The sequence below is a fragment of the Dipodomys merriami genome, unplaced genomic scaffold, assembly GCF_024711535.1.
Source record: "Dipodomys merriami isolate MVZ:Mamm:240054 unplaced genomic scaffold, mDipMer1.0.p SCAF_3, whole genome shotgun sequence".
NCBI lineage: Eukaryota > Metazoa > Chordata > Mammalia > Rodentia > Heteromyidae > Dipodomys > Dipodomys merriami.
In genome coordinates this window covers 112,824,650-112,847,875 of record NW_027204492.1, presented here as the reverse complement: position 1 = coordinate 112,847,875, position 23,226 = coordinate 112,824,650, and the positions used below count along the sequence as shown (strand labels likewise).

The 23,226-nt window shown below is 40.7% G+C and overlaps 1 protein-coding gene across 2 annotated transcripts in view; it reads right to left on the bottom strand.

Annotated features, from left to right (window-relative positions):
* Pir (pirin) overlaps nucleotides 1-20,934 on the bottom strand; it is a 74,032-nt gene extending 53,098 nt beyond the window's left edge. Inside the window, exons 1-4 of one of the 2 annotated variants that reach the window (XM_070039289.1) lie at nucleotides 20,850-20,934; nucleotides 18,428-18,539; nucleotides 14,541-14,633; nucleotides 1,040-1,123 (exon numbers count right to left, since the gene is read on the bottom strand). In XM_070039289.1, the coding sequence (XP_069895390.1) occupies nucleotides 1,040-1,123; nucleotides 14,541-14,633; nucleotides 18,428-18,523 (273 nt within the window). In that variant the 5' untranslated portion in view covers nucleotides 18,524-18,539; nucleotides 20,850-20,934. Of the gene's footprint in view, nucleotides 1-1,039; nucleotides 1,124-14,540; nucleotides 14,634-18,427; nucleotides 18,540-20,672; nucleotides 20,733-20,849 lie in introns of those variants that run through there. The other variant, XM_070039290.1, reaches the window with a different exon arrangement.
* Nucleotides 20,935-23,226: the final 2,292 nt, after the last annotated feature.

Sequence of the window (23,226 nt, the reverse complement as noted above, 5' to 3'; positions counted from 1 at the left end):
TTCAATTTGGGGGTGGTAGTAGGGTTATCTTTTCATCCGTACCATTTACTAATTCCAAAGTCACGGGTATCCTTTTATTTTTTTTAAATCACTATCTCTTCATTTTAAAAATGATGTAAAAATAATAGTTACCTCAAAAAATCACATATAATGCTACAAAAACTGAACAATATTAAACCTTCATTGTCCTAATCAAATGTGAGTGAATTTTTGTTTGCTGTGTGTTTTGAAATAGGGTTTGTTATGCAGCCAGGCCGGCCTCTAACTCAAAATCCTCCTGCCTCAGCCTCCTGGGTGCAAGATAATAAGTAGTTAATTAGCTTAAATGTAGCTGAGAGGGCTAGAAAAATTAAGACTGAAATAGTCCCTGAATTTGGCAATTGGGAAATCAAAAATGGTCATTACCTGAACAGTTTCAGGAAAGATTTAGAGGAAGAGTGCTAGTTGAGTACCAGTGGCTCATGCCTCTAATCCTAGTGACTCAGGAGGCTGAGATTTGAGGATAGAGGTTCAAAGCCAGCCTGGACAGGAGAGGTCACAAGACTCTTATCTCCAATTGACTACCAAAAAGCCAGATGTGGAGCTGTGACTCAAGTGGTAGATATCCTTGAGTACCCGGGAGGAACAGCACCAGGGTCAGCACTCAGACCCTGAGTTCAAGCCCTAGGACCAGCACACACACACAAAAAAAAAGAAAGAAGAAGAGAAGGAGGCATGCTAAGGGACTGAGTAGAAAAAAAAATAGAAAAAAAAGGAGGGGAGACAGTCATTTGTGATCATTGTTTTAAGAAATATACGAAAGATAGGAAAAAATAGGTGCAAGCTAAGCAATGATAGAAATGTCATAGAAAGCAAGAAAGATGAGGAGTACATGCGGCCTGAACCAATTTCCAGGCTGAGTAGAAAATTCCACAGAAAGGAGAAGTCAAAGATATAATATAGAGAGGGGGAAAGGGTGAATGCACTAGAAATGGATGGGGTCAAGCACACACACCCAAAGACTACTAGCTCATCAGCCTTTCCCTGTCCAAGGCCATACCTGTAGGTCTCCTGGGTTCATTTTACCAACATGTCCACAGAAGTCTTCGTGGGCCATACTCCCTCCTTCCAGAAGGTAAGATACCTTTACAAAACAAACCAAAGAAAAAGTTGACCCTTTGTCCATACACTCAGATTATTTAGGATTTTTAAACTGAAGATTTATATGTATTTCTTCGAATTTGAGTATGACCTCTTTTCATGGTTTGTGACATATTTTCTTTCATTTCAGGTTGCTTTGCCAAAATAGGCAAAAGACAGAAACAGACATGGTTGCATGAATAAATGCTAACCTCACTAATGTCAGATAAATGCAAATCAAAACGACACTGTAGCTGAGTGCTGGCAGCTCACAGTTCTAATCCTAGCTACTTAGGAAACTGACATCTGAGGATCGCAGTTCAAAGCCAGCCCTAGCAGGAAAGTCCTGTAAAACTCATCTCCAATGAACCACCAGAAAACTGTGACTGGAGCTGTGGTTCAAAGTGGTAGAGTGCTAGCCTTGAGCAAAAGAGCTCAGAGACAGCCTTGAGGTCAAGCCCCATGACCGACCTCCCCCTCCCAACCCCCCCACCCCCACCCCCACCCCCCTCCCGCAAAAAAAGTAATAATCCCCTCACTCTTGTTAGGATGAATCTTATCAAAAAGTCAAATACAACAAATATTTATAAGGACATAGAGGAAAAAGAATCCTTATACACCGTGGTGGGAATGTAAATTAATATAGCCACCATGGAAATTAGTATGGAGTTTTCTCAAAAAAAAAAAAACCACCTAAAAGTCAGCATACAACAGAGATACCTGTACACACATATTTTTTCTTTCTATCGGTTGTGGGGCATGAACTCTGGGCCTGGACACTGTCCCTCAGCTCTTCAGCTCAAGACTCCCACTCTACCACTTGAGCCACAGCGCCACTTCCGGCTTTTTCTGCTTATGTGGTGCTGAGGAATTGAACCCACGGCCTCATGCATGCAAGGCAAGCACTCTACCACTGAGCCATCTTCCCAGCCTTCACACACATTTATAGATGTGCTAGTAACAAAAGCTACACTATGTCTTTTATTTGCCAGTCCTAGGGCTTAAACTCAGAACCTGGGTGCTGTTCCTGAGCTTCATTGTGCTCAAGACTAGCGCTCTACCATTTGAGACGCAGAACCATTTCTGGCTTTTTCTAAGTAGTCTATTGGAGATGACTCTTATGGATTTTCCTGCCTGGGCTGGCATCAAACATATCCCAGTCTCCTGAGTAGCTAGGATTATAGGCATGAGCCACCAGTACCTGGCTTAGATGTCTTTTTTTTTTTAAGCAGTATATCTTGCCATTGTTATGAGCATGAATAAAGCTAGAGTACACGTGTTAAATGAAATAATGCAACTACAAAAAGACAAATACAACTTGATGCTGGTGGCTCAAACTACTTAGGAAACTGAAGTCCATAGGATCATGATACAAAGCCAGAAGAGGCAGAAAATATTCTCAAGACTACAAAGTAACCAGTAAAATGCTAAGCTGGAGGCATGTTGATGATACATGGCAGATGAATTCATAGAAATTAAAGTCAAGTTTTCCAAATGTATGTCCATACTAAATCTAAAACTGAATGAAGTTTCATGCTGTCCAATCCGCTGGACACTAGCCATATGAAGCTGCTCAAGTTTTAATTAAAATTAAATAGAAGTTAACTTCAGCTTCTCAGGTGCATCAACCACATTTTTTTATGTCAGTCTTGGGGTTTGAACTCATGACCTGGGCACTGTCCCTGAGTGGTTTTATTTTTTGCTCAAGGCTAGCACTCTACCACTTGAGCCATAGCTCCACTTTTGAGTTTTGGTTGTTAATTGGAGATAAGAGTCTCACAGACTTTCCTGCCCACGGTAGCTTTAAACCACAATCCTTGAATCTCAGCCTCCTGAGAAGCCAGGATTATAGGCAGGAGCGACACCAGTAGTCCCCAGCCACACGTCAAGCATATTTAGGGGATTCAGTAGCCCCATGTAACTAATGGCTACCGTAATGGAGAGCACAGATTGTAGAAAATTTTCTTTCTTTAGAGAAACCGCTTTTTGACAGTGTGGTCCGCATAAATGAAACTGAAAGTGGGCAGTTAGTGATGGTAGAAATGAGTAGAAAACTTTAAAATGCAGAGGAAAAATCCATCCTCTCAGAGGAAAAAATCAAGTGACTCAACATTTAAGACTATTATGATTATCATAGAAGACAAGAATAAAAGAAACATCAAATCTGAGCCAGGCAGTGATGGCTTGCACCTGTAATCCTAGCTACTCAAGAGGCTGAGATCTGAGGATCGGGGTCTGAAGTCAGCCAGGGCAGGAAAGTGCACAAGATTCATTTCCAATTAACCACCAGAAAACTGGAAGTGGTAGAGTGGTAGCTTTGAGCAAAAAACCTTAGGACAGCACCTAAGCCTTGAGTTCAAGCGCCAAGTCCGACAAAAAAAAAAAAGGAAGAAAAGAAAGAAGAAATACCAAATCACAGAAAGTTTAATTACCTCATTGATATCATGAGCTTATTATGTGAAATACGTAATTTGCCACTAGAAGCTTAAAATGCTTGTGCATCAGGATAAGAACCTTTCTTTATTCTATCTATTCAGGTTTCTTTCAGTTTTGTATAAGTTTGCAAAATTCATCTGTAACCTCTACAAGAATTATCAATCAGCCTAAACAGTTCTGAGAGGCATATACAAAACGATGTTTATCTCCAAACCACGTGTGGCTCTTCACCTTAAGCTTAAGGGTGCCAATTTCTAATGTTTTCATTATTGGATGAATTTTTTGCATACTTCGGCTATCACAATGTTTTCTTTAAAGTTGAGTGTGCCTATCTTTCTTAATCTTAAGAGCTTTTACTTCAGAATTTAATGCAACATTAAATGAGTGAACCAGAAAATACAATCTATGATTAAGATCCCAACATCTATTATTAGGCAGCCAAGCTTAATTTTCACTAAAAGACATTAAATTAAATGTAACATTTTAAATCAGTAATTATTTTAAAAGAATGTACAATGCTTTTTATCAGCTTCCTAAACTAACAACTTTTTCAAATTCCCTAAATCACAACTCTCTAAACCATAAAAGAGTAAGATTTCTGTACCCTTTGTCTTGTATATAAGTCTATCAGATTTGGGGACAGGAGAGGAAACACAGAAAAGGTGGGGCCAGGGTGAACCAATTAAGCGGCAATATACACTAGACACTATGTTGGAAATGAACTATACAACTTGGGGTGAAGGGAGATGGTGAAGGGGGATTGGGAGAGAATGAAGGAGTGGATGACATTGTTCAAAAGGAAATGTACTCATTACCTGTCTTACATAACTGTAACCACTCTATATATCACATTTACGGTAATTTTTTAATTAAAAAGGAAAAAAAGTATGTCCCAGATATAAGAGAAAATACAAAGTTCTTAGCATATATATTAGATACTATTTTGCACCCATAATCATTTTCTCTACAGAAGAATCCTTCAACTATATCCAAGCCAGATTGTACCTGCTTTTGCTTTATCCTGAAGTTGCTTTTTTATGTTCCTCCCCCATTGTATAACCCCTGTTTTCACTGTATTTGATGTCAGTCTAATTTGGGGAGGGAAAGGGAAAAAACAAAATGTTTAAATAGGGATACAGGCTGACCCATTGCAGCAATGAGATGTACAAGACACTGTTGAACAATGAACTTTACAACTTAGGCAGGGGAGGGGGAGGGGGGCGTGTAGTTGTGGAAGGGAAGGAACGGTAGGGGAAAATCAAAGGAGGAGGCAACAATGCTTGATAAGAAATAATCCCTGTTTTCACTGTATTCGATGTTGGTATAATTTGTGAAGGGGAAGGGAAAAAAACAAATGGTTTAACTAGGGAAAAACAAACTTTACAACTTTGGTGGGGGGGGCATGGAGATGGGAAGGGATGGAAAGGGGAAACAAAGGAGGAGGCAACAATGCTTGCTAAGAAATGTACTCATTATCTTGCCCATGTAATTGTAACCCCTCTGTACAGTATTTTTACAATAAAAAACTTATTAAAAATTTAACAAATTAAAAAAAGTTAGAATTAGCCAAGTGTGGTGACCCAAGCCTGTAATTCAAGGTACTTGGGAGGCAGAGATTACAGACTCTCGATTAGAGGCCAATCTGAGCAAAAAGATTTTGTGAGACTCCATCTCAACCAATGGCTGGATGCAGTAGCATGTGCCTATTATCCCAACAACACAGAAAAGCACAAATAAAAGGACTGCAGTTTTGGCCAGCCCAAGAATAAAGCAACACTCTATCTCAAAAGCAATCAACACAAAAAGGCTAGTAAAGTGGCTCAAATGGTAGAGTGCTTGCTTAGCAAGCCCAAGGTCCTGAATTCAACCCCTAGTATTGGGGGAAAAAATAGAACTAGTTTTTATATGAGAATTCAAAAGGTTATTTTATAACTAATTAAATGGCAATGTGTCTTATTTTCTATGTATTAGTGTTTGGGGAAAATAATCATAATGATCAAATAATAAATAATGATAAATAAATAATAACTAATCAATTCAAAGATATAAACCCTATTATAATAACGTCAAATAATTAGAAGATAGTTGCATCAACAATATCATCTTATAAAATTGCTGAACAAATATTCATCAAGGTCCTACAATGTCCTAAGTACCACACTGGGTGATTAAAAATAAAAAAGTCTTTATAGCCAGGCGCTGGTGGCTCACGCCTGTAATCTTAGCTACTCAGGAGGCTGAGATCTGAGGATCATGGTTCAAAGCCAGCCCAGGCAGGAAAGTCCGTGAGACTCTTATCTCCAATAAACCAGCAGAAAACTGGAAGTGGCGCTGTGGTTCAAGCAGAAGCGCACTTGCCTTGAGCTGAAGAGCTGAGGGACAACACTCAAGCCCAGAGTTCAAGCCCCATGACCGACAAAAAAAAAAAAAAAAAGTCTTCATAAAGCTTATAATCTCTTGGGAAAGACAGGTAGTAAAAAGGAAGTAATTTTATTGAGGATAGTTATGGTCAGAATAGAAATAAAGCACTTAGGATCCAATACAAAGCTTAAAACTTTAAAGGGGCATACAGAAAGTGTAATTTTAAAAAAAAATAGCCACACTATAATGAGCAGTGTCTAGAATCGCTTTCCTGCTCCTGCTACACATGGATTTTTAATTAAAATAATTATGTAAGAAAGGCAATTTCCAATCTGTCGGGACTGAGTTCCCCTTTGGGTTTTCAAAGGAGTCCATTCCAAATTATATGCATTTCCATCCCTGAATATTTTCAATTATCCAAGTCTAAGGGCTTTCAAGTTGCTAGTCATCAAAAACATGTCAGGCAACTTAAGAAATACAAGGTGACAAGCATGCCTCATTTAAATAAAAAAAATAAGTGGAAACCAAGAGAAGGTTTTCTTTCAAATCTGATTTTATAGAGAAATTTCAAACTGTTCCCAGAGATCAAGAAGACAACCCCCCTTTTGCTCTACTTTCCCAGTGTGGACCTCCTATTTTCCCCCTAGTAATAGAAAAGTAAACATCATTTCTCCCATCCTAAACATTATAAAATCTCAATTAGAGAAGTCTGGTCAATGAAGTTGTACTGAGTGCATAATTCCTACCTTTTATTAATCAAAGTAGAAGTCTCAGGACCCAAAGGAACCACTGACACTATAATCGTTTATTTTATTTATATTTTTACTAAGTGCTGTAAATGCTAGACTGAGAGCTTGTGTATGAATTCATGTCTGTGGAAGATCTTTCAAAAAGCACTCAACACAGTAAGTACTGCTGAGAGTTGACACAATCCAGATGATTTTTTTAGGGCATTGCATAATCTCAAACACCTGGAGAATTGCCATGGGTGGTTGATGAATTCTGAGTGTTATGTTTAAGCTCAAGAGTCTTGTGTATCTAATTAAGGAAGAAATTTGTAATCCGAACCAGGTGTTTTCTCAAGACACTTCAATCTACTTTTTGGTTCTGCTTTCTTCTTTCCTCTTCTGGTCCTCTCTATCAGTCTTTACTAAATATTTTTGCTTCCTTGTCAGTTCATATTTCCATGTGTGCTGTTGTTTGGAGGGAGAAAGACATAAACTCACAGCAGTAATGAGAGAAAAGTGTCACTTGCTATATGAAATTTAGGTCGGTTGTACCTCAAGGAACTAGAAATTAATCTTGAAAAATAACAACATAAGAGAAAATATAGTTTGGTTTCTTCCTTCAGTCTGGGTGTTCAGAAAGAAGAGTATGGAGGACCGCATCCAATGTTTGGTAATAAGATACACTTGTCCTTTAAAGAAAAACATTTATATTATAGGGGAAACTATGTTTGCCTTTCTTTTAATTGCCTAAAATGGTGACCTTTTTTCCCCCTATTGGTAGCTGAGTAGAAAAAAAAATAGAAAAACAAAACAGAAACATGAGTTGAGCTCATGGACGATGAAAGATGCCAGAAAGGAACATATTGCATAATGGAAGCTGTAACAGGTCCTCAAGGACCCGTTATTTTACCAAAACATTTTAATGACTTAAGCAATCACTTAGGAACCTGAAAATCACTTCACTAAATTGAACTGTTCGATCCTAACCCCACATAGGCACCTTCACAAGTACCATAAGGTAGTTTAAAAAAAAAAGTACGCAGAGCTGAGATCCCTTATGCCTGTAATCCTAGCTACTCAGGAGGCTGAGATCTGAGGATTGTGGTTCAAAGCCAGCCCAGGCAGGAAAGTCCATGGGACTCTTATCTCCAATGAACCACCAGAAAACAGGAAGCAGCTCTGTGGCTCAAGTGGTAGGGCACTAGCCTTGAGCTGAAGAACTGAGGGACAGCGCCCAGGCCCAGAGTTCAGTTCCCATGACCTACCTAAAAGGTACACAGGTCAGGTGTTCAGCCAATGGACAAGTCCAAGTGCATTATTCTCTTATCTTCCTACTCTGGGTTCTTCTTTCTAGCTTTGTCAACATGGCACACTAAATTATACAATTATTTGGTTATTGATTTATTGACTATCTCATGTAAGATCATATATGACCTCTGAAGGCATGGGATTTTTGGCTCATATGCCCAAGGATCAGCACACAAGAGGCACTGGAGATTTGTTGAATGAATGAATGAAAAAAAAAAAGTCTTATATTCGCATAACCTGTCAGCATTTGCAAAGCATCTGATCCTGAGTATATGGCATTATATTATTGATGGTGACATTATGAGCCGGTATGATTAAGATTACATTCTAAATAATAGCAGAGCAAGGACCTAAATAATATTTTCTGTCTGTGAGAATAAAACTATTTTCAGCCGGTGCCACTGGCTCATGCCTGTAATCCTAGCTACTTAGGAGGCTGAGATTGGGGGATCATGTTTGAAGCCCCCCATTTGAAGCCAGCCTGAGCAGGAAAAGTCCATGAGATTTATCTCAAATAAACTACTCACAAAAAGCCAGAAGTGGCACTGTAGCTCAAGTGGTAGAGTGCTAACTGATCACAAAGAGGCCCAGGGACAGCGACCAGGCCCTGAATTCAAGGCCCAGGACCAGCAAAAACAAAACAAAACAAAACAAAACAAAAAAAGAAGCTTCTCATCCTCCCATGTTGCCTCACAAATGTTGATACCACCCAGCACAGAGGCTGCCTCGGAAGAGGAGAAATCTCACAGAAGTCACAAAGGCCTTGACTGGAGGGGTTTCACAGAGATAACCAAAAGATTTGGCCAATGTCTATAGCTTTGGTTGGATTGATTATCTCACACAAATAAAGCCCTAGTGTTGCTGGATACGAAGCTGAAAAGAGACCTCATAATTTCTGAAAGAAATAGATCCACTGAGGAGACCAAGAGCTATAGGCTCCTGAAATGAAGGGCTCATGGGGGTCCTTCATTGGGATAAATATTGAAGAGTGAATTCTATACACTAACATCTAGCTACCATGAAAAGAACAATGGACTTATTTTGCTTTCATATTTTTCTGTTGTTCCAGTTCTCCAAAGTCTCCAAAATTTACCCGGTTCCCTTTCATTCTGATCAACATTTCTGACATACATACACAAGCTTCAGTGACAACTGTATTCACAAACCGGACTACTCCGACAGACTGAGTTACAAACACCCTGAGAACCTTCCAATGGGCTTTTAGAACCCTAGGGTTTAGCATGATCTTTCCCAGATCTGAATTCAACCTTTAGGAGAATCTTTTCTTAAACAAGTTACTGCTGGTTCTTCTGGCTTAACTGGCACCACCCACTCCCTGTGAAACTGGAAAAAGTGCTCCTTTCCATCTTTTTATCCTCCATGTTATAGTGAAAAGGCTTCAAAGGAATGATGTACCAATATCTATGATGACACACATTTCCCATATACAATGCTGTTGTGTGCACTCAGTCGAGAAAATAGGTAGTAGAATGATTGTTGCTTAAGAGAGCCCTCTGCTGACCCAAAGGTTGTGTGCTGTTTTTTCTGCAATCTGGCTTCATCCAACCAGGTATATGCTATGTGAATAGATCCACTGGTAAATCAATTTTTTTTCTAGAATTTGCATAGTATCTGTGCTTATGGACTTCCTGAGGAGTAGATTGTGATCTAGTCATCAAGAGATCAGCTACCATGGTGGCTCAGTGGTAGAGTGCTTGCCTTGCATGCATGAGACACTGGGTTCCATCCCTCAGCACCACAGAAGCAGAAAAAGCCACAAGTGGCACTGTGGCCCAAGTGGTAGAGTGCTAGCCTTGCACAAAAGAAGCTCAGGGACAGTGCCCAGACCCAGAGTTCAGGCCCCAAGACTGACAAAAAAAAGGAATGGAAAGGAAAGGAAAGGAAAGGAATAGGCACACTGAATTGAATCAAACTACTTGTTTCAGCTTTGACCTAACCTTGATGCACAGGAAGCTAAAAGCAGCAGGCTGGGTAGGAGATGGGAGGTCTGAATTGGGTCAAACATTTGAGGTGTGAATCACTAGGGCCATTCCCTTCCTCTCTAGGACATTGTTCAGGCAGTGCCTGCAAATGCTGCTGGCTACGAAGCAGTAATTGTGAGTGTGGCTTTTCTGCTTGGCACACCCTTGGAAACAACATCGTTTTTGTTCTGCTGATGGAAACTAAACAACCTGCTGAGGCTTGTAGAGAAAACTTGGAAACTTCCTTCTCAACCTGACTAAGAACCCACTGGACGAGACCATCATGAACTGCATCTGTGAAGCAGTCAGGATGGGTTGAACCCTAACAGCTCTTTAGGTAAACCATTTTGGCTGGCCAACAATATAGGGCTTTTAGTGTTAGAACTTGGAAAACCTCGATGCTATAATTTAACAGTGATGTTGACAGGCACACACACACACACACACACACACACGCACACACACACACACACGCAACCCTTGATCATATAAGAGAAATAAACTAAAACTGTAATAGTTTTGTTTTTCACTTGTAAAGGGCAATGATTTAATGTTACATAAATATTGATGAAGTTGAAGAAAAACAGGTACCTGTATACATCACTGTGATGTCAACTGATACAATCGTCATAGCAGATGCATAATAATACCATTAAAAATTAGCTATTTGAACAACACTGGGGAAATGCTAACCGTATAATAATAAAGTTTAAAAGGGTGTCCCATTTGTTAGGAAATGGAAAGACTTGGAAAAAATTATATTAAGTGAAGTAAGCCAGGCCCAAAGAAACATAGGTCCCATGGTTTCCCTTATTTGCAATAACTAGTATATGTATGAGACAAGCAGAAAAAGTCAGATAAGTTGATGTTAGGGAAATGAACCCTAAGATAAGTATTCAAATGTTTTTTTCTTTCATGCGATTGTTTCTAACACATTTATAAGATTATTTCTTTGTTGCTTTGTATGTCCCTCCCCCACGGTATAACCCCTGCTTTCACTGTATTTGATGTTGCTATAATTTGTGGAGGGGAAGGGAAAAAACAAATCGTTTAAATAGGGATACAGGTGGACCCATTGCAACAATGAGACATATAAGTCATTATGTCGAAAACGAACTATACAACTTTGGTGTGGGGGAGAGGGTTGGGGGGTGGGGGGAGGATGGGAAGGGATGGGAAGGGGAAACAAAGGAGGAGGCTACAATGATTGATAAGTAATGTACTCATTATCTTGCCCATGTAACTGTAACCCCTCTGTACAGTATTTTCACAAAAAAAGGGTGCAAAATACCAGAAAAAGTACTAGAAGAAGATACATATAGTATAATGGCTACTCCTGAATAGCAAACTAGCATAATCTTACTAATTTTGCTCTTTATACTAGTCCACATGTTGAAAATTTACAAGCCTTGTATACATCAGGTAATGCTTCAGAGAATATGTATTAAGGGCCTACAAGTGATCTTGGTTGTAAATTGCAGAGTTTCAAGGTGTACATTTAGAACAAATTGAAAAGAGAGAGAATTGACTCCTGGCTTACCTGTGCTGCTGGAGAAAACTGGTATTTCTTGTAATTTGAGATAGTTATCCTCTACAAAATTGCCATATAACTCAATTAGCAAACAGTGAACCACTGATTCCAAAGGACATATATGATTTGGCTCCTTGCAGCCTCTGGTCATCATATTTTTGTCAATCGGCCAACATATGACTCTTTTTTCTGTGTGTTTCTGTTTAAAGACACCTTAAATTATGGGAAAATGATGGAAGGGGTGACATTACAAAGTGACGAGCTGAATTGAAACCCCTCTGTTCAACTACTTAAAGATAAAAAAATAAGGAAAACGGTATATTTTTAATTAATTACCGCTGAACTCTGAACCAGTAGCAGTACAACCGGTACCTGAAGGCTGCCATATATACTTTCTCTGTGAGAAAAGGCACATTCATAACCTTTTTGGGCTAAGCAATACCAAACAGAACTGCCATACTATGTTTGGGAGCCATTTAAAATAGTGAAATTACCACCAAAAAGCATAATAATGTATGAAACATGGCACTAAGACTGTGAAAATGACACTTGCTTACATTAAAAGAGTTGAAGCAAGAAAGCAGAGCCTCACCTCATTTAGCTTTGGCTGGAAACATGTACATCAGGCAACTCAAAAATTTCACCACACTGTTCCACCAATATTTTTTTTTTTAGGTCCGGTCGTGGGTTCTGAACTCTGGGCCTGGGCGCTGTCCCTCAGCTCTTCAGCTCAAGGCTAACACTCTACCACTTGAGCCATAGCGCCACTTCCGGCTTTTTTTTTCTGCTTATGTGGTGCTGCTGAGGAATCAAACCCAGGGCCTCAGGCATGCAAGGCAAGCACTCTACCACTGAAACAACTTCCCAGCCCTCCACCAATATTGATTTGAGGAATGCCAATACATTTTCCAAGTAAGCAAATTCATGAAGAGAATCAACTGTATTTACAGCTACAGTTTTTTGGAAAATCCCTCATCAAAAAGAAATGGCCAGCTGGATGCTAGTGGCTCCTGTCTGTAATGCTAGCTAAGCAGGAGGCTGAGATTTGAGGACTGTGGTTCGAAGCCAGCCTGGGCAGCAAAGTCAATGAGACTCTTCTCTCCAATTAATCACAGAAAAGCCCAGAAGTGGCACTGTGGCTCAAGTGGTAGGGTGCTAGCCTTGAGCAAAAGGAGCTCCGACAGTGTCCAGGCCCAGGCCCAGAGCTCAAGCCCCAGGCCAGATATCAATATTCTGCAACTGAACTCCACAGAGTTAAAGTCGAGACCCTTGACAAAACAATCCCCCCTAGACAGCAGTTTGCAAAACAGAAATGAAAGCAGTATGTGTCAGCATTCCTTTTATTTAATATATTCATTGACATGAACAAGAAAACATGTCTATTATCCAATTACTTTCAGCCAGTAGTTGCTGAGTAGCCACACATGGGAAACATGATGTCAGATGAAGCAATTTGCAGTCTTCTTGAGTGTAGTGAGGGGAAGTTGAGGCAATTCCCAAGTCTAATGCAAGACAGATGGTCAAGTTAACACAAAGGTATTATGTATGGGAGACTGATAAAAAAAAATATACTGTTATGGGAAGCAGATGAAAGGAACAAAAGTATCCTCTGGAGATTACCTGGAAAAGTTGATGGAGATAATGCTATCCAAAAATATCTTCAAGGATTAATAAGATAGCATATGGAGCTATGGAAAGACTTGCTCTGGGAAGAGGGTCCAAATTCAGCATAACTATACAGGAGGTATACTTATGAGAAGCATTGCTCCCATAGTGCTGAGTAAGACATAGTGGCTCCGATATGGAAGCAGAGAAGAAGACTGGAGGGCAAATAGCTAGATGAGGAAGAAAGATTACCTGTTTCTAGAAGCTTCTTGGTTTAGTCTGCCTTTACATTATGGTAATTAACTCCTTTCCTGTGAATCTTTCATCTCCTTAACTAGACTACGTGATGGGACAGGCCTCATACTTCTCCAGTCTCACCTCTTCTGCCTTCCATCAATAGTCCCCAACACAAAACAACACCCTACCACATAAAATCTGCCCCTACACCAATGCTGGCATGTTTCAAGCTTTGAGTAAATACTTACTCATTCTCAAATTGGCTTTACAAACACCCTCAACATTTAACAAGTCCTGGTTTGTTTACTAAGAATACAAAGCTGTTCTCATGGAGCAAATGGCTAAATTTGTATCAGAAAACAACCATTCCTGAGCTTTCCCAGAATCTAGACATGTACGGGGGAAACTATTGGAAGTGTCACAATATAATATTCCACATTTGTATTTCTGTGTCTACTGAAAAGAAAAATTAGTGTCCAAGAGAATCTCCCCATTTTGTAATTAAACTTGTAAATACATAAGTATGTCCTCAGATTTAGGTCATGTTATATTTTGGCCCCTTGATTCTATGATTTATTAGAACTCAGCATAAATGCTCTTTGAATACTTAAGATTGTTTTAGGGGGTTCATATCATCATATTATATAAGGTTAAGTTTTTCTAAACATTCTTGCATACAAAACATTTTCTATATACAATTATGTAATCATACTTTAGTTTCTTTTATCTCTGATAAATTATCTTAATTATAAATTATTTCAAAAAGCCAAGTCTTGCTCTTTTAACTGCTCAAATTAGAGTGGCACCAGTGGCACAAGTTAAGGGCTATTGAAAACAGCTAATATTTTAATTTGAGCATATTTCATATCAAGTAGACGGTAGAGACTTTTAACTAGAAATTTATAAATTACTATTAGTTTATTAGCTAATGCTTTCAAAATTGAATTTTCTATTAGAAAAAGAAGCAGGATGGGGAAGGTGGCTCAGTGGTAGAGTGCTTGCCTTGTATGCATGAGGCCCTGGGTTCGATTCCTCAGCATCACATAAGCAGAAAAAGCTGGAAGTCACACTGTGGCTCAAGTGGTAGAGCGCTAGCCTTGAGCTGATGAGCTGAGGAACAGCACCCAGGCCCAGAGTTCCGACCCAGAGTTCAGGCCCCACAGCCAAAACAACAACAACAAAAAGAAGCAAGTGTTAAAACACACACGTTCACAATGAAATCATTATACTTACTGTTTCAAAACCTCTATGTGGGTGATCAGGAAATCCTCCTGGTCTCCCGCCTTTAAATTCATCAAACAGTAAAAATGGGTCCAGATTTTTTAACTGAAATAATAAAATTCAACAGATTAGACAAGTCTTTTTGAAAGCCATATCATGAGTGGCTACGTATATAAACAGACCTAGGAAAAGTCACTGAGAACTCCACAGCCAATGAGAAATCTTTTGCAATAAAAATTGCTTTCAGGCTGGGTACCAGTAGCTCATACCTGTAATCCTTGCTACTCAGGAGTCTGAGATCTGATTGTGATTTAAAGCCAGCCTGGGCAAAAATGTCTGGGAGACTCTTATCTCTGACTGACTACCAGAAAAGTAGGGAGTGGAGTTGTGTGGTGGCTCAAGTAGTAGAATGCTATACTTGAACCAAAAAGCTCAGCAACAGCACTCAGAGGCCCTGAGTTCAAGCATCAAGAAAGACACCAAAAAATTGCTTTCAGGCAGAACCCCTCATAACACATACACACATACACACACAGGCGTACACACACACACACACACACACACACACACACACACACACACACACACACACACACACACACACACACACACACACAGATTGGCCAATTATGTCAGCAAGTTGATATTTAATGAGAACTGCTTCATAATCATCTAAAATACAAATAATCGGGTATGAACAAGATCAATCTGTATCATAACCAGACTAGGGATGTCAAGTGGGAAGAAGCTGAAAAAAAATCAATTACCACAATGTAATCATAAGTGCTCTATTTTTCAAATGGTGGTCTATGGAACCTAAAGTAATCCAGTGTACATAGAAGGTACCCTCCAGACATTCAGAATGGTCCTTTGTTATATTCCTTAGCCTTTCTTGTAGCTAGGTAGAGTCATATTTCTACAATGTGGACATTACAGGGTGGGACCGTTAGGGAAATACCTTAGAAGAGGAGAATGGCCAGCTGGTGTTTGTCTTTTTACTTTTCTCTTCTTCCTCCTTTCTGTGCCAGAAGGGAAATGGTTACTACTGTTCTACTAGTTGTCTTGGACCTAAGATAAAATGAGCTCAGGTCTCTGATAAAAGGCAAGCTTTCAGGTTCCCCCTAGACTGCCTATTTTGGGCTTCACCTAAAAAGAAACATACATTTATGTATAATATCCAATGGTTTTGGAAGATGCTCTCTGTTACATATAGTTGAACTGAATCATAACTAACACAGGGGGTAATCATGCCTGTAGTACCAGCCTAGTAGGCCAGCCTACATCACAATATGGCAGCAGAAGAGAAGACCCTTAAGACTCCAACAGCTGCATACTAGGCTTCCTCAGCCTGTCTATATACTGGGTCTTGAAGGTAGCAAGGAGAAAGTAGAAGGAAACTAGCTAGTAACATGGATCCCAGATTGAGACTGACACATACCCTTGAATGTTCTTAATCTATAACTCAGCCTCTGTACCTTGACTCAATATCTTAACTGAGACTTTGATATTGGGGAGCACAATGAACAGAGACTAAATCAATGAAGACCAAGATTAGTCAAGGAATCAAGGGTTATGAGTTAGAGAATAACATTAGGATCATACAATGGAATATTTCATAGCTATTAAGATGATCTGAGTGAAGTTTTTGTAATGACATGATTAGTCCTTATGCTACCATGTTAAATAAAAATAATCAGGATACAAAACTGCTTATTGTATGCAATCCCAATGACCGAGAATGTACAATTATATGGAAGCAAAATGAAGCGGCTTCTTAGTTGTGATTAAACCAGACCTGTGAGCTTTGAAATTACCCCTATCATTTGTTTTTTCCTTAGGGGAGAAACATGCCTGGGACACAAGAGACCCAAAATAAAAGATTTGGGGGATTTCTTAAATCTAGGTTCTCAAACAGGAATTCTTATCTGGGTCTGGGATAGAATTCAATGATGCTGTAAGTTTGGATTAGAAAAGAATGGTGCCAGAAGTGGTGCTGTGGCTCAAGTGGTAGAGTGCTAGCCTTGAGCACAAAGAGGCTCAGGGACAGCACCCAGGCCCTGAGTTCAAGCCCCATAACTGACAGAAAAGAAAAGAAAAGAAAGGGAAAGAAAAGACAAGAAAAGAAAAGAATTGTGACCTTATTTTCACCTAACCTCGTTTTCTCCTGGAATTATTTCATTGTAAAATATAAATGAAATAAAATTGAGCATTAAATCACTTAAGCATATAGTTTACTGGCATTAAGTACATTCACGTTGTTTCACTGTTACCACCATCTGCAGATTGAATTTTAATGCTTTTAAAAATTATGAATCAACTACAATAAATGTGGTGAGTCTGACAGCAATAGAAAACAAAACTATTTTCATATCATATAACAGTTGTGAGATTTTGTTTATACTCTTCATGGCTTTGACATTAGGGCGTTATTAAAACTGCCCCTATCTTGCTGGCGAATGCAAAATTACTAGGCAAAACAATTTTTTTCAATTTTTTAACACTCTTGAATTATAAATGTTTTCTTTGGCAATCCTATATATTTTACTTTATGTGGTAAGCAATTAATTTACTAATGAATTGATAGGTTTGATCAAAGAGGTATACAGGGGAATAAATTAAAAATCCTCAGTAGACATGCTTCTGACAGATGGACTAATTAAAGCATTAGCTACCCTTAACAAACAATAATGGTTTGCTGACAGGTGTCTTTAGAGTCTCAGAATTCTTTCCAATTGCTCTATTGAAAATGGAGTTTGGTAGAATATGACACCATCTCCATCTGCCTCTGTACAAGACAATGAATAAACTCAGCCAACATGTTTCCTTTGGCACACTGTATTGTTTGGGTTCTCAAAAATTTTGTGAGTAAAGCAGAGAGCTTCAGACACAAACCATTTTTGTTGTGATAAAAGCCCCCACTGAACCCAGGTAACCTCAGTGTGATTAATTTAACTGAATACAGGAAGGCCTATGAGAACTGTGAAGCTCAATGGTGACCTTGATGATGACCTTCCATCAATGACAGACATTGCCTCACTTCCCTGAGACGATCATCAAGATGGCCAGTGTTCCTGAAGGACGGAAATCCCATCATTACCTGTCCTTTATTTTTCCTTTCAGAAGCTGAACTACAGATGGAGATCTTGCAATGAGTACATTTCTAACTCTAATAGGGAGAAAATAGTTTCAATTTTTTTAAAAAGTCTAATAACATTCAAAAAGAGATTTCAATGATATTTAAGGAGAAGGAAAATAGGGTGTTTGGGGCTTTGTGAATACAGAGTCCTAAAGCAGCACAGTGTACCTTAAACCAATGCATTTCTTTGATATACGTAACCTCTCGGTCTAACTCTACCATTTTTCTTCATTAGTGATGGAAACTATCTTCTTTGTATCAATTGCCATTGCTTTACTTATAAAAATCGAATTTTCAAGAGTTAACATTTCCATCAATTGGGGCATACATTGAAGTTTGAATCCTTAATAAAATAATGTTGAAATGTGAGTCATCAGGAAGTTAATGTTGAAAGGGGAAACGGTGAAGGCGCGGCTTGAGGGCGGCTTGATGGAACGGATGGCATTGGGTGGACAGTTTTCCTGTCTCCATGGCCAGTGCACAGTGTGCCCAGTGAAATAAACCCCCACAGCCTCACCTCCGCAGAGAAGCAGCGAATACCACTGGACTCAGGTGAAGGGATGGAGACATGGTCATCAGAGAACGCAAAGTTGCAATGGAACAGGGGGAATATCATTGAAGGGTCAAGCATGTGGGGGGTCCACATTTTGAAGCATAAGACTTTGCACCCCACAGGGAAGCTCATGCCCAAATCACACTCCAGAACCCCTCCATTCACTTGGAATGAGCGGGGAAGCAAGGGATAGCCACCCCACCAGCATACCTCCGGCCGGCCGATGCTTCTGCGGACCCGTGCTCCAACCCCTTCCGACTGCTCCCGACTGAGCACTGACAGGGTAACCTTCTTGGAGGATCCCATGCCACAGGATGTTGAGCTGTGGAAGATGGAGGGCAAAAGAAGCCATAAAGGTGTGTGTGGGGGGGGAATACCCAAGCACTACAAAACAAAGGGAGTCACTTTGGACTTAGCTAACATAGTAACACCTGTAATTTAGTGAGCATCTACTATGTGGTGGGCCTGGATTAGGTGATTTAGAACAATAGGAATGATGGTGACTATTCATAAATATTTTCTAGGTGTACAGGACCTCACTAGTTACTAAGAATGATATCATCTAAATCTATAGTCATCTTGTCCAAAGGCTCTCTTGGATACTTACTAAGAATCTCTTAACAAGCACTTTAGCTTCTTTACGTCAATGACCTCTTTTAACCATCCCATACCACAGAGTCTCTCAGTGCTACTCATAAAGTAGGGTAACAGATGGCAGGGGATGTATGTGGCAACAGTAGGAACAGAGAAAAATTGAGAGGTCTGTGCCATGCTGGCATTCAATGGAGTCTTTAAGGACCATGGAATTCCAAGATGCATCCATCTCTGAAGTTCAGGACCAATGTCTTTGGTAAGAGAGCTTTGAATCTTGTCATGAAGCCTTTCAAAAAGTACAAGGCTCTGCCAAGCGCTGGTGGCTCACACCTGTAATCCTAGCTACTCAGGAGGCTGAGATCTGAGGACTGAAGTTCAAAGCCAGCCCAGGCAGTTAAGTCCATGAGATTATTATTCCCACCTAACCACCAGAAAACCAGAAGTGGAGCTGTGACTCCAAGTGGTAGAGCACTAGCCTTGAGAAAAAAAAGCTCAGAGACAGCATTCAGTTCCTGAGTTCTAGCCCCACAACTGAAAAAATAAAACAAAATAAAGCACAAGGCTGCTAAGCCTGGCATGAGATGCCCTTGACAATGTATCCCATGTTTCAGGAGCAACACTATATATTGTTGTTTATTCCAAAAATGCTTCCTCTTTGAGAGGATCTAAGTTCTAAGCAATATACTATCACAGAACAGATCTCTTTTGCAAACAGAATATAACCAACCCTTCAAAGATTCCTACCAACTCCAAGGAAAGTGCTCTAGCAAGAAGCAGATTCTGGAGCCAGATGCCCTGTGTTTATGTTAGCTGAACAAGTTCCCTTCCCATAGCTTAGCACGCTCCCTTCCTAGGCAACACTAGGCCCGTGTAGTAAAGACAGTAAATAATCAGCCTCCAACACCCCTTTACCCAGGGATGACACTTCTCTGGGGCAGCTACCACCATGGAAGGCAGCAAGAGCCCCTTAGAGTGACCTTCAGGTCTGGGCAGCTGCAGGACCCTTATCTACTATTTGGGCAGCAGCCATAAAGCCTACTCTGCCATGATGAAGCCCCTGGCCCTCACGTCCACACTGGGGTCTCCGCCTCCTAAACCCCATAGGTTATGAAAGATCACCAGACACAACAGCCAGCTTCTCCTCTCCTGTGAGAAGAGGTCTTGCCTTCCCTTTACTGACAATAAATCTTTCCTTTGTTCCTTGTACCTGGATATCTGTGTGGTTTTCAGGCAAAGTCTCATATACTCTGTTTGTATTGCAGCTTCATCACATACCAGCTGCTCCACCTGAGACTCTCTATGCCTCAGTTTCCCCATCTGTAAAATGGGAATGAGTTCCTTCCTCAAGGGGTGCAGATAGTGCTAGGAAAACTTCACTGCTGTTCATCCGAAGGGCCATAATCAGCAAAACCCTGCAGTCACTCAAGGCTCATCCTAAAACTAATGCCCTTTCTCTGGCAGATAATCAACAACAGCTCCTGGCAATGAAATGCAGGGGAGGGAAAACAGGCTTAATAAACTCAAAACCGTAGGGACCTGTCATCACTCACAGGCAAGAAGCAACTAGAAAGTATTTTTACACCCCCCCCCCTTCGCTCCCGCAGCTCAACGATTCTGGGTGCTTCTGGACTCCCACAATTAAAGCGTATGCTTGTGAACCGCAGAGGAGGTGCAGATCTCCGTGCTTTGCAAAAAGAAAACAACCCATCCGAGCACTTTCACCAAACCACTCAATCCTAATTAAACCACTCGGGGGCCATCTCCCCTAGGAAGGCACGATCGTGCAAACCTCTCTCCAGCACGCCCCCCCCCCCACAACTCCCCCCTCCCCAGGCCTTGTGTGAAGGATCAGAACACTCACAAGAGCCTCAGCCGCGGTGGGGGACACAGGGAGCCGCACGCGGCGCCGGGAAGGGAGGGGTAGGAAGGCGCGGGCTTCTCACCGTGACTCAGCGCTTCACTACGGTGGCCTCGGAGAGGCAGGAGTCCCGAGGGGGTGCAGAGGGGATTGGGCGGGAGCGACCCTCCCCTTACCTACCCTTGGAGCCGCGTGGATTCTCCTGCTGGGCCCTCCACCTCTCCTGCACCGGCTCTCGCTGCCTTTGGGTCTTTGCACCTCTGGCCTCACCGCGCGGAAGTGGTGCGCGCCCCGGCCGCTTGGGGGCGCGCTGTTCCCCGGGACGGTGCTGATGAGCTCCGAAGTCCACATGTCTACTTCGTTAGAAACCTGCCCTTTGCTGGAATTTTATCACCCACACCCCCCAGGAGCTTGGCTACGAGGATCTGAAGCAGGTGACTCGGGCTCCAGGTGTCTCCTTGTTCCTATCTGGTGAAATGAGGATGGGGAGGACAATAATACCTACCTCCTAGGGTTGCAATGATAATTAAGGGAGCCTGGCCTGGCCTAGGCTGTACACAATGGTTTCTTACATTTAAAAAACAGTTCCCTCCTGCTTCCCAGTCAGAATGAGGGAGGAGTATGAGCCAAGAGCCAAGCCATCTTTGTTCCTGGCTGAAGCCAACGAGAGACAACTGGTTAAGTAAGACCTTGGATTTTGTTGACATACAGTACAGTGAGCAGATACTGGAGAATTTCCGCCAGTGACTGAGGCTATCTGGTTCATTGTTAGAGCTACTCATCAGAGTGGCAGGCATGGCTGTAGTTCCAGCTTTATAAACAGTGGAAGGCTCATTGTCTAAAGAAAGGAAAGAAAATCGTGCCTCTAAAACAAAGCAGGCAAAGGATGTCTCTAAAGGATCAGATAATAAATACCCCCCCACCGCCCCACACACCCCTTCTTTTTAATGGTGGTACTAAGGATTGAACTCAGGGCCTTATCCCTTGACATTGTCCACTCAAGGTGGGCACTTTACCACTTGAGCCCCAACTCTACCTCACTTAACTGTTACTATTATTGATAGCATTGCTTTCATTTTTTTATTGATTTGGGCAGTACTGGAGTTTCAACTGAAGGCTTCATACTTGCTAGCCCTACAATCTACCACTGGGCCTCTAAGCTAAGCTTTTTGGCAGTTGATTTGGAGATGAATTAACTATGTAGGTAGCTTTAGAGTATAATGGTGTTATTGAGAATCTTTAAAGGAAGACTTGATTCACAGCAGCATGAAGATTTCTTCTATGTGTCCCAGTTAAGTGAACTGATAAATAGGTATATGACAAACAAAATACAGTAAAATGTTAATCATATAATTTACATAGTGGTATATGAGTCCAACTTCTTTTTAGTTTTTCTATATGCTGAGTTTCCACATTAAAATTAAGTGAAAAATAATTTAAATCAAGTAGGGATCAGGGCTGGAAAGCATCTATACAGATAGTACTTTGCTATGTTTTTGCTTCCAATTCTGGTACGTTGTACACAGTACAATTCAATGAATGCCTATGGAATTCAACTGTTGAACTAAATTCCCAGTTACTAGGTCACATCCACAGCTGGGAGAATTCTTGCCCTGGGGCATTCTTTTTCTGCCATGGGCCATTTGAATATTATAACGTAATTCACAGCCCATTCAACATAGTCAATACAGGAAGATAGGCTGTGGGAAGCTAACAAGACATAAATATCTGTTTCATCATGTACTGAGTGATTTTGTGAACCTTATATGGCTCACAGCCCAGACAGATACTTTCCATCCCCCTTAACTGCCAATTAGCAGCTATTTTTTTCTGTTAAGATCAGACAGTAAATATTTGAGTCTTCGCAGGCCTACAGTCTCTATCATAGCTCTTCAATTCTGCCACTGTAGAATGAAGACAGCCAGATAATGCATAAACAAATGGTGGATCCATTCCAATAACTTTAATTTAAAAAACAGTTGATAGCAATTTTCCAATCCCTTCTAGACCCTAAATTTTTACCTCCCACTAAAATCTGGGAGTAGGACTTACTAAATGTCAACAGTCTATGCAGAGATTTCATAGATGTCAGGGAAGGTCAGAACAAAATGAACCAACAAACCTTTTGGGGTAGACTTCCACCACCCCATCCCTGCTTACCATTTTCTCTTCCTAAGATGAAGGCCACTGCTGAACCTAAGGTTTGATAAGCAAGCATCCTCAGGACAGTTGATACATTAACCAGTAAGTGTGCATGATTCACATAAGATCCTAACCTTCAAGCAGATGATTTTAGCATCAGAAGGAGTGTGAGTACAGGAAGCGAAAGACCAACACCCCCAAAGAAGAGAACCGTACAGAAAACAAAAGGCTCCAGCTGCAGAGAAGCTATTGGAGCTCTTGTAGGCTCTTTAGGAAGAAGATGTAGACAATAAAAAATAAGTAAAGCACACATTGTGTTATAAGATGATAGTTACTACGGTAAAAAGATAAAGTAGAGGGGGAAGGAAGATTGGGTGTACTGGCTAGGGGTGAGGTTGTAGTACTTAATCAAATG